Raw genomic sequence first — 12,609 nt, forward strand, 5'->3', positions numbered from 1 at the left:
AGTACATTTAAGTGTTGAAAGGATAACTCAAATTTGTGTTCATTTTATGTGAAGACAGTTTGCAAGAATTAATGCATAACGAGTAGTTCCACTTCTAAAGGGATGATTTAGATTTTATTTTAGCTCTTATAATGTAAATTTTTGTATTGCAGAATGAATTGAGTGCTTTAGCCAAAGTTTTTAGCGTCCATGCTATTGTAAATGAGATGTTTGCTGTAAATGTAAAAAAAGCTTTTTATTTTTAAACTTGGGTTGAAAATGGAGCGTGGTGAAGAAGCGGCACATTGCATAAAATGAAGTAAAATGTTGAGTATCCTGGCCCAGTGGGTTTGGTTGGATGCCTGTATGCACACTGAGTTTCTCTTGAAGGAAGCAGACGCTCAGGCTTGTTTTTACAGTTCAGTCTCATTCAGTCAGATTCGCTGACTCTCTCTGACCGGACTGTGGCACCGGTGTGGAATAATATGCATTTCTAATGAAGTGAGAAAAATGAAAATCAGGGATTCGCTTTGAGATCCTCAGAAGCTAAACTAAAATATCATAGATATTCAGGAACCGTACATTGATGTTGTTATGAAGCACACCGAGGCAGAACAGAAGCTCTTCCATGTGATATTTTTATTGACTATTTATATATTATTAAAAATGAATGGCAATCATGTTTTATAATAAAGCTTGTGCTCTAACATGTCTTTAAAAAAATACAATGATGTGGTATCTGGTGATAAAACTATGGTTTTATAAAAGATACACCACCGTTTGAAAGCTTGGGGTTGCTAAAATGTGTTAATATTTTTAAAAGAAGTCACTTGTGCTCAGCAATGCAGCATTTATTGGAACAAAAATACAGTAAAAAGTAAATTTTTTAAATAGTATTACACTATTCACAATTGCAACTGTTCTATTTTTAAAATGTAATTTATTCCTGTGATGCGCAGCTGAATTTTCAGCATCATAACTCTCCAGTCTTCAGTGTCACATGATCCTTCAGAAATCATTTTGATTTGCTGCTCAAGAAACATTTTTTATTATTGTTATTATCAGTGAAAAAACAGTTGTGTTGCTTAAATTTTTATTTTCTTTTTTTAGGGATGTTTTTGATTAATATTTTGCATAATATTTAAAATATATATATTTTGAAATACGTTTCCTGTTACTTTTGATAAAAATTAATGCATCCTTGCAAATAAAAGTATTCATTTCTTTTCAATTAAAATAAATAAATTAATGCATTTAGCAGACGCTCTTATCGTGCATTCAGGCTATACATTTTTTACCTAATGTGTTCCCTGGGAATCGAACCCACAACTTTGCTCTGCTAACATAGTGCTCTACCACTTGAGCCACAGGAACATAAAAGCTATTTTTATTATTTTAAAACCTTTAAGACATTTAAATGGTAGATGTTCCCGGGTTTATTAAGCAAAGCTTGACTGAAATTGACTGTAATTTCTCTTCATCTTAATTTGTACTCTGTCATTGGCTCCTGCACAGACGATGCTCTGAGTTTCCATGCCGATGCACCGCCTCTTCGATTGCTCCGGTGTTGCCATGGCAACAGAGGGTCAGGCAGTCTAGACTAGTGTCATCAATCCTCAGCGTTTACTTTTGAGTGACGGCGGAGAGATGAAATGTTTATGCCCCTCTGAAATCTAAATTAGAGATTAGAATCATAACGACAGATTCCTGAAGATCCAAACCAGGACTGAATTTCAAAGTTGGAAAAAAAAAAGCCTCGCACACCTCTGCTGGTGACAGTCAGGCTCGATTTCTTTTTGTCATTTTCTTTTTAGCCTTTGCAGCAAAAGCTGAGAGATGAAAAGCATCTATTTTGCACCTCTTTCTGTCAAAAGTCTGAATGAGCAGGAATCTTTGCTGGAGGGATTTTTGTTCTGTCCTCTCTTGACATGTTCAGACATGCCCTTTCTGGCTCCAGTGCAATTATCTCCTACTTTAAAAGCTTCAGTGAATGTGCTAGGGAAACGCAGTTATACTCAGCTCTTTTCAATTAACAACTGTTTTTCAGTGGTGCTTCTTGATTCAAGAATTATTGCACATATTTTAGAGTTGATAGAGTTTGATTTCTCAAATCGTGGACTTTGGGGAGAAGTAAAAGTGATTTTCAGACAGTTGCAGTCTGTTTTGCATACAAGCATCCCTTGCATTTTTTTAAAATAATTTATTTTTGCATTCGGAGTGTGCAATATTAACAAAAAATGATGTTGAATGTTTTTTTCCGATAATGAGAATTAAACATTATTTTGCTTAATGTGTTTTTTTTTTTTTTTTCTGGTACCTTGACTGGTTTAGGCCCGTCATAAATGAATAAATATGACACTTAAACCACCAGTAGGTGTTGGCGAGTGCCTGTCTTAATTAGTGAATCATTGAATCATTCATTCAAATGATTTATTCAAATGGTTGATTCATTTAAAAAACAAAGCCAGTGACTTCATGAGTAGTCTTTATGAATGGACTATTGAATCATTGGCTCAAATGATTCATTTGAAAACAGATTCATTTGAGAATGAAACGTCACAATGTTTCTCTGAGATGCACAAATGTTCTGATCCAACTTTGTTTTTTTTTAACTGTTGTTTAAGTTAATATCACACAAAGCTATTTTGCATATTTATTGTGCTTACAGGTTAGAGCAAAAACTGTGCTGAATCTTTACACGTTTTATTTTGCTTTTAGTCTCAAGGGAAGCATTGATGGAGTAAAAATATCTCGGGACGCAGGTGGAGTAATTAGAAGTGTAGTGTGCTTGGCGTAATGGCTTTATAGACAACATCTCTCATTTGATATGAGGTCGCTGGCTGAAATCTCTACAGGGTTATGTTATGTTTCGCTTTGCTATTATTAACATCCCTCAGCACTCCGTCAGGCTGTACTTCAGAGCCCTCGGTGAACCTCTTAAAGCCAGTTTACTCAGAGGTCACTGAACTTGAAGGAAGGATTTGTTATGTGGCTTCCAGTCATACACTGTGCAACAAGCATTCAATCATTATTGTTTCCCAATAAAAGGTGCTCAGGAGTGACCAAGCACCATCATGCATTTCCCAGGAGAAAATCGTTAAAGTAAAAGAAGGTCATGTGCTTAATGAACTGAACTGAATGCTGACTGCTTTAGAGTGCAATAGTATGCATTATGCTTCATTGTCACGTTTTCTCATCACGTTGCATGTCAAGGGTGTCCAGCTCTAATTGCTCTGCATTTTTAATTTCGATTTTGTGTAATACCTTTTGTCCTCAATTTTTGACAGTCAGATCAAATAATGGATCAAAACATGTTGTAAAATAGTCAGTCGAATCACTTCATGTTTATTCATCACACTGGAAATTGAAAGTCAAGTAAGGTTCAGTACATTTTGCATAATATAGTTCCCTCATGAACATTGTTCACATAATCACAGCAATTCAATTTGTTTTGTGGTTTATTGCTTTAATAATGGTTTAATTATTAAAATATAGTTATTAATAATTATTTAGATTTGAAATAAATATATATTTAGGAATATATATATATATATATATATATATATATATATATATATATATATATATATATATATATATATATATATATATATATATATTCATTCATACATACATCTTCATACATATATAAACACACGCTAATATTATTTATTAATCTATTTTTCATCACTATTCTTACATTAAAACACTTGTTTTTAAATTATTACAATTATGTATTTAATTTTCATGTAACATATTAATAATTTTTTTTATTATTTAATTAATCATTTATTATATATATATTTTTAATTAATTAGCTAAGAATTAATAATTTTGAATTAATTTATTTAAATAGAAATTAAGCTAATTCTAGTCATTTGTGATTGTTTCAATATATCATATAATTTATTATATGCTCATATTTTTGTTTAAAATGGTTTATTTCTTTGACAAATAATTTATTAATTTAAATATTGTTAATTTTTTTATATTTCTATTTTGTGTTATTTAAATTTTTTAATGATATTATAATTCTGTCAGCTAACATTGTTAAATAACTTCTGTACCAAGCCGCTGTAACATTCTGTGCCTTTCAATGGCTTTTTATTTCAATTCCTAACACTCTCAGGTGAAGTTCAACCAAATTGAGCCCTTTTCTTTCCAGGCTATTCATATTTTCTATTTCCTTGTCTTTTTAACCTGTCATAATCTGTGAAGATCTCATCCTTCCTCTTTTGTTCTCCTAAAGATTACCATAAGGCAAGTTTCATTTGGCTCCACAAACTTTCTCACTGTAAAAAAGTGCAATTTAATTTGAGGGAATCTCAATGGCATCAGAGTTCCATCAGCTTCAAGTGCCAGCGGCTTTGAGGAATGAGAAAAAAGACAAAATAACATCTGTTGAGAAGGGAATAAATGAAGGGTGAAAAATCAAAGTCTCAGACACTCACCTCACTGTTGGTGTCAAAATAATGCATAATGAAGCAGGAGCGATGGGCGGCACTCTGATGGGTTTAATCATTAGTCATGTTCAATACATTCATCCCAAACACTCATTTACACGCTCACTAACTCATTGGCTCTTTCTTCTCTTTCTCTGTCCCTTGTCCAACACTCCACAATTGCCACAAGGTATGCGTAAGCTGAAAATTAGAAATGTTTGTGCGTTCAGATTGATGGAGCTGGAGGGAGTACCTCAGGGGTGTATCTTCAGTCCCTTAATATTTATTGCGTTGACGTCAGCGGCTCACTGCCTGCTGGTAAATGAGCTTCAGAGAGGACCATGCTGTAGAAACAGTATAAGTAATGTAATTTTTTTGTTCTTGCAGGAGGGAGGTTTAAAAAGGAGATTGTGGTGGATGGACAGAGTTATCTCTTGCTGATCAGGGATGAAGGCGGCCCACCAGAACTGCAGGTAAGCCTTATTGAGTTATTGTAGTTAACCAAAACTAAAATTAAAAGCATAAAAACTATTTTTACTTGAAATAAACATTATTGAAATATATATATATATATATATATATATATATATATATATTATTCATATATACTTTTTTATTTCAGCTTAATGCCAAGACAATATTTCTCATTTTAATTTAGTTTAACTTGATGTACTAAAATAACTAAAACTAAACCTCAAATAAAAACTGTATAGTCATTAAAAAATTACTGAAAATCACAAAAACACACAACATTACTTAAAAATGTAACTAATATTAAAATGAAAACAAAAAAATATATATAAAAATTTTTTACTGTGCCAAAATCTTAATAAAAACTATTAGAGTATTTCATTTATACAAAAATGTATTTTAGCATTATTTATATGCTATTATAGTATTTTTTTATATTTTGATAGCGACATTTATTTTTATTTTTATTCACTTATTTTAATAATTTTATTGTGCGCTATTGTAATTTTTATTTAACTGTTTTTATTTAGCTTCAATTTAGCCATTTTTATTTCAGTTTTAGTAATTTTAGTACTTCAGCTTCATCTTACTTATTTCGGCTAGTTGCCAAGACAAGATTAATTTTTTTATTATTATTTTTTTAAGCTTTATTTCAAATAAGGAAAACAGTTTAAGCAGTTTTAGATTTTGTTAACAATGCTTCAAGAAACGTCTAGTTGTTCCTTTAATTATGAAGCTTTATTGAAAAATGTGATTAAAATCTAAGTTATAGAAACAATTATTATTATTCTGTCCTCATTTCTCGTGTGTTTTCAAAATGGAATGACTTTATTTCTTCTGTGGAACACAAAAGGAGATGTTATGAAGAATGTTCATGCTGCTCTGTTCCATAGAAAACTGTACAACAAGATATATATGGACCAATGGTTATTGAGGTCCAGAAAAGGATGGAAAAGCATCATAAATATTGTCATTAATATTTATAAAATACAATGAAATCCGCATTGAATTGCAATATTAGTTAAGTAAGTTTAAAAATAAATCATTTCGTATGTTCCAAATTAATTTATGCATGACAAAATATTTTTTGATTTGCTAAAAATAACTTGTAGCAGTGTTATTCAATTATTAGTGTTTTTATAGATTAACATAGTGTGTTTAAATGACTGCACAGGTAAACTAATTTAAAAAATATGGAAATTAACATACTTAATGGTCGTTGTTTGCTTTCACTGTATGGAAAAGAGCATCGTGAACATTTTTGAAAATATCTCCTTTTGTTCTCCACTGAAGAAAGCACTTTTTTTTTTTTAAGGACATTTTCTGGTTATGTAAGGACATCTAACTGTTGCTTTTGTGGATATTTTTTTATTTTTTTTACATATTGCCATGTTAAGTACTAGCATTACACCAAACACATTAATTATCTTGTTCAATTTCCAGCTCCAGGGGCTGCATGCTGACACCGCGTTACAATAATTGATGATATCCGAGAAACTAACATTTTTCAAAAGTTGAGAAAAGCAGAGAACGGTCCTAATAGCTACTAAAATATTCCACAAATGTGTCACCCAGTCCTCATTCCCCCAGCAGAGAGCGGGACGTGAGACCCCGTCGAGATGAACCGCTGTACTTACCCCGTGGGGCCCATTTCAGGATGGCCCTGTTTCCACAATTTGCTGCGGCTCAGTGTAATTATAGTCTGATGGTTCTCATGGCAGCTTTCAGCCGTGCCGAGCGGGGAACGAGGATTTGAAGTGAAACTCTTCTGCCAGTGTAGCTCCTGGTGGAATAGCGGCGATAATTATTCTCTGTTAGTCTGTGTTCCGTTTAGCTGGTTTTATGGTAATGTGTAATTGATTAGAATGCAAATTACCACAAGAATTTGTAATGTGGCCCTTCAAATTTAAAGCAGACGTCAATGAGTGCGTCTCAGGGCTTCGAAACAATTCCAGTTACTGGTCGTGTAATTTATCCATGATTAGAATTATTCTCCTACAGATAATCAAAAACAAATAGAGGAATAACTCACACGTGGGCTTCAGTAAACAACTAAGTTTGCTTTAAATTACTCTGTAGCTGTTCGGATGGATGGATGGATGGATGGATGGATGGATAGAGGCTTTTAGATAACTAAAACTGAAAAAAAGCAAAAACATTTGCTACTTAAACATGAAAATAAAATAAAATGTATATGTTTTATATTTCTACTAATTTCCAATGGAGAATTTCTTTAGTTTGGTTTAATTTGATGTTATAAAATAACAAAAATGTATATAAATACATGCATAATTACATTAAATAAATAAAATACACACACATACACACACACACACACACACACAAATATTACCATTGAAAAATAAGATTTGTTTGTTTTATGAAAGATGTTTCTTTTATATATGTGTGTGTATAATATATATATATATATATATATATATATATATATATATATATATATATATATAAAATTCTAAATTATAATAAGAAATGTGATTTTTTTTTTTTTTTTTTTTTTTTATTCAAGCCTGTTGAATACAATTATTAATTTCTGTCAAAATATAAAACCTACTGATCACAAATTTTCTTAACATATTACTAAATACACAAAACGCAAAACAAAATGACTATAAATATGAAAATGGAGAGTAAAAAAATGCTGATTCAAAATATCACTGCAATGCATTATAATATATTTTCATGTGGAAAGAATAGGCAAAATCTGATGGCTCAGTCAAAAGAAGTTATTTCGAGATGGTTGGATTGAGAAGGTTTTTTTGACGTGTTTCAGTTTGCTGCCTGGGTGGACGCGGTGGTGTTCGTCTTCAGCTTGGAGGATGAGATCAGCTTCCAGACAGTTTATAACTACTTCCTGCGTCTCTCCAGCTACAGGAACACGGCAGAGGTTCCCATGGTGCTCGTGGGGACCCAGGGTGAGTCACAACACCATCACCGACTCCATTATTCTTCTACTGTAGAACACAGGACACGTAAAACACGATGTGCACTTGTTTTCATTAAATCCGCCATGGAAGTCTCGCGCTTAGTCATCTTCTAACGGTGACGGAATGGTACATTTGTCTTGGAAGGATAAAAAGACTCTTTCTTACACATTCACCCAGTACTTGTATGCAAATTGCTCTTTGATGAATTGCATAATTAACAATTATGAACATGTAGATGATTTACTGTCATTATGTGTGCCGAAGAGCTAGTTTAAAGAAACAGTACACCCAAAAATGAATATGCCGTGTCTTATCCCATTATATGATTTCTAGATGCCATCAGCGCTGCCAACCCAAGAGTGATAGATGACGCCCGGGCTAGGAAGCTGTCCAATGACCTGAAACGCTCCACGTATTATGAAACCTGCTCCACCTATGGTCTTAACGTGGAGAGAGTCTTTCAAGATGGTGAGATGCCTGATGTGATAACAATGTCTCTAAACGCTGTATTAAGAGTTCAAGTATTTATCCTCAGGTGTGAGTTTGCTAACCTGGTTTGCAGTTAAAGGGATAGTTCATTACCCCATCCTAGGTGTATATGACTTTCTTCTTTCAGACGAATACAGTCAGTTATATAAAAAAATGTCCTGCCTCTTGAAAGCGTTATAATGGCAGTGAATGATGGTCGAGATTTTGAAGCCCAAAAAAGTGCATCCATCCATCATAAAAAGTGCTCCACATGGCTCCGTGGGGGTTAATAAAATAAAACATTTATCCAAGCCAGTGGAATTATCTAAAAATACTTTTAACCAATTATCCAGAAGTCCAGTTTGAATATTTTTTCAATAAATAAAAATAATAATTTCCATTTACACACTGTAAGAACATAACAACAACAACAACCATAATAATAATAATACTATTAGTTGTTTTTTAAATAAATGAATTTTCATTTAAACTGTATAAACATAATGAAAAACAACAACAATAGTAATAATAATTATTATTAATAATTATTTTTGGTATAACAGCAAAATCAATAACGATATTTATTATTGTTATTATTATTTTTTAGACAGACTAAATTTTTTTAATGAATTATTAGTATCAATGTTATTTCATAATGCATTATTATTTTTTTTATTACTGTGACTATTATAATAACTACTAGCATGTTATGTTTTATTGTTGTAGTCTAATGATTGTTTCAAAGTAGAGGTTAAGCAATAATTACAAATCAGCTAAAACATGAATTTCATGCTGTTTATCAGACAAAATAGTTGGCATCATCATAAATCAACAGTAGTGGTCAATATCACTTTTATCATATCAGCAGATTTAAAGGATTGGTTGTGAGACATGCTGAATGCATCATCATGCATTGTTCTGTCTTTGCTCTGGATCCTGCTTTTATCTCCTCGTCTAACAAAGAGCGTGTTTTTACGTCTGTAGTGGTTAGTGCATATATGAACAATCCTGAAAACCAGCTGGAATATCAGTGGCACTCTTTAGTTCACTGATAGCGCTCTCTTCCACCCACTGTCGTCATGTGGCATTAATGTATCCAGCGTAAGCTGCAGAAATCTGCCCACACATCTCTTTTGTGTCCCTCTAGCCGAGGTAGAGTGGTTTCACAGCACCTAGAAATACATATTACATAAGAATTCATCCAGCAGCCGTACAGTAATCTGGCATCGCTGCTCTATATATCCATGTGAGACCTCCTCCCGCGGATGCAGGGGCTGCGATAATTCCAGCAGCTTTATTGCTCCGCAGTGTTGCAGTTTCCTCCGCACTGAATAATATCGTAGTGGTCAGGACTGATTCCTCTCGTCCCTGCCTTTATTGCCGGGGTGTTGACGATTGCTGTTTTCTCCTGCGTGTAATTGCCTCCTCTGGCTGCATTTGAAATAATTAAAAGACAGAGATGCGCTTGTTATCTGGAGACGGTGAGACTTTGTAGTCGTATTTCTGCTTGTAGTCATAAATAAGTTCCCATATGCATACTGTAGTTGGTTATATGCAGGACTAAAACAGCTAGTTTCTAGACAGGCTGTGCAAAACATGTTCAATTGCATTTATTTTTACCTTTCATTACTTTTTTATGACAAAATATGTATTTTAAAATATATAAAAAAATGATATCTTAAATGTTATGTTTTCATGTCAAACTAATATACACATACTTGCATACTTTACACTATAAGAGTCTTCAAATACAGTAAAATTGTGAAATCTTATCTTTGAATATATTTTAAAATGTAATTTATTCTTGTGATGTAGTTTTTTTTATTATTATATTGAAACCAATTCACTGTTCTTTTAAGAAAATAGAAAGTTCAAAAGTAGAGTATTTGTTTGAAACTGAAACCTTTTGTAACATTATGAATGTATTTACGGCTAATCTTTTTAATGCATGGATTGCACAGTTGTGATATTTATGATGTGTGATTGCAGTTGCTCAGAAAGTGGTGGCACTGAGGAAAAAACAGCAGCTTTCGATTGGTCCGTGTAAATCTCTGCCCAACTCTCCCAGCCACTCATCCGTCCCAGCCGCGTCCATCCCCTCTGTACACATCAATCAGGTGAGTCTGGGGCGTTTGTGCTGATCTAGGATCAGCCTCATTCATCCAAAACCTGGCCTGAAGCAGCTAGCATGCCAACTGCAAGCTGAATCACAGAGTAAAGAACTGGCTTGTTGTTATTCAGAAGGCACATATTTCATTTCATGTAAAATGGTAACAATTTTTCCCACCAAAACTTTGAAAAAATCTGCCATCACAAATAAATTAAATACAGAAATGTTTATTATAGTTCTACAACAGTGACAATAATTCTAGAAGCAATGATGTTTAATGCAATAAATGGTTTACCCGGGGTACTAAGTATGCAACAAAGCCAAATGTGGTATCAAAATGCATTTTTATGATGTCTTACTGAACACTCGAAAGTGCTTTCCTATCACCATATTTCTATGCATAGTACAAGTTTGAGAATTGGGATGGAAGAAGAGGCCTTAATGAGCTATAATAAACTGTATAAAATGTGCTGCCCATCAAATTCCCCAAATTCATGCTGATAATATTATTACTATATCTCTTTTGTTCCTTTCCTTTTTCTTAATTGCTTTCATCTATCCATCTGTCTATCTATCCATCCATCCATCCATCCATCTATCAATCCCCATTCCCTCTCTGTCTGTTTCAGGCTGCTAATGGAGGAGGTGCATTCAACGATTACTCCTCCTCTGTTCCTTCCACCCCCAGCATAAGCCAGAGGGAGATGCGCATCGAGACGGTGGCCGCCTCCAACACTCCCACACCCATCCGCAAGCAGTCCAAACGGCGCTCCAACATCTTCACAGTAAGTATGAGGCAGCTAATGCAGAGCACCACGCACTCCCACTACTGAGAGTGCTGGACTTCCCCTGACTGCAGATCTCCCAGCAGCCCCTGTTGCTTTCTAACGGCCAGTGAGCTAGAGAGAAGCTGTTTCTAGGTCTGCAGTGAGTGGGTCTGCCCTTAGTTCTCATCACCCCCTTCCCCTCAAACCCAGGGCAGTGGAGGGCAAAGCCAGAGAGCGTAATGCCATCTCTGACCACAAGAGGGAGGTATGGAGCTGAGTGTAACCGAATCCCTCCTGCCTCTGCTACCACTGAAGCGCATGACCACATGCTTTTTATAGCTACATATTTCAGTATGCAGAGAGGCAAGCATTAAAATGACAGATGTTTAGGAAAAGGAAAGACACTTGGATTTACCCTAATTTTGATTTGCCTCGTCCTTTATACACTGTAAATCTAAAAGCTTTACACCAAGGGAACTTAGCTTTTTATCTTCTCTGGATTTGAAAACCTGCCCTCCCCGATACTGATGTTTTCCCTGTGCCCTTCCTAATTTCACTGTGTCAATCAGTAGAATTCCCTTGCAAGCCCCGCCCCCTTCTCTTCTTTAACAGACATTCACCTAGCGTGTCTTTCCGCTGGAGCCAGACAGAGAGAGAGAGGCAGAGCCACACACACACTGTACTAGCAACACCACCATCTGCAATCTAACCAATCAAGATCCACCATTGTCCATTCAGCCAATCACCAACCCCCCTCCCCCCAAACCAATTGAATTTGCCCCCATTCCCACCCCCCAATCTCTCCTCCAATCAGAAGGATCGCGCACGGTGATTGGCTGCTCTTGTGCTAGCTTCCCCTGTCCTCTTTCTCCCTCCCTCCCTGCTAGGTCGTGTCTAACCCCATCCACGCGAGACACGACGCTCTGCCGGTGCGCATAACGGAGCCGAAGCACGCCACCTACCCCGTCTGGGTGTCCGAGTGGCAGAGCGAGCGGGAGTTTCAACTCATGACCTTCTGAGGAGCCGGACTCACGGTGTGGGCGGGAACAGGGGTGAGGGCGGGGCGGGAGAGTGGGAGGAGCCAGTCCAAGGAAGGAGGGGCCACGCAGCCTCTCAACGACGTACAGAAGATGGCCGGGGGATCCGGATCGGCTACTAAATGTCCCCTTACAAACGACATCTCCAACCAGTCATCTCATTGGCAATTGGATCGTGACAGCCACTCCGAGCTAAATTTTCAGAAATAGCATGCAAAAAATGAGGAAAGCCTTTATTTTGTGTTTGCTAGCTGACCACTAGAGTTTTCGGCAGCTTTTTTCGAAGTCATATACATATAATTTATGTTAGATATTATATTTTTGGTTCCAAGTCAAGAGTGGCCTTATAATCAGACTTTTTAGTCGTAGTGAAAGAGTAAACTTGTTACC

At 35.2% G+C, this 12,609-nt stretch overlaps 1 protein-coding gene across 4 annotated transcripts in view; it reads left to right on the forward strand.

The window, feature by feature from the left end:
• agap3 (ArfGAP with GTPase domain, ankyrin repeat and PH domain 3) overlaps positions 1-12,609 on the forward strand; it is a 143,019-nt gene that overhangs the window by 68,105 nt on the left and 62,305 nt on the right. For all 4 annotated transcript variants that reach the window (XM_052542900.1, XM_052542902.1, XM_052542901.1 and 1 more), the window contains exons 4-8: positions 4,809-4,894; positions 7,684-7,825; positions 8,171-8,305; positions 10,295-10,422; positions 11,045-11,200. In XM_052542900.1, the coding sequence (XP_052398860.1) occupies positions 4,809-4,894; positions 7,684-7,825; positions 8,171-8,305; positions 10,295-10,422; positions 11,045-11,200 (647 nt within the window). The remainder of the gene's footprint in view (positions 1-4,808; positions 4,895-7,683; positions 7,826-8,170; positions 8,306-10,294; positions 10,423-11,044; positions 11,201-12,609) is intronic.

The sequence above is a fragment of the Carassius gibelio genome, chromosome A24 (assembly GCF_023724105.1).
Source record: "Carassius gibelio isolate Cgi1373 ecotype wild population from Czech Republic chromosome A24, carGib1.2-hapl.c, whole genome shotgun sequence".
Classification (NCBI taxonomy): domain Eukaryota; kingdom Metazoa; phylum Chordata; class Actinopteri; order Cypriniformes; family Cyprinidae; genus Carassius; species Carassius gibelio.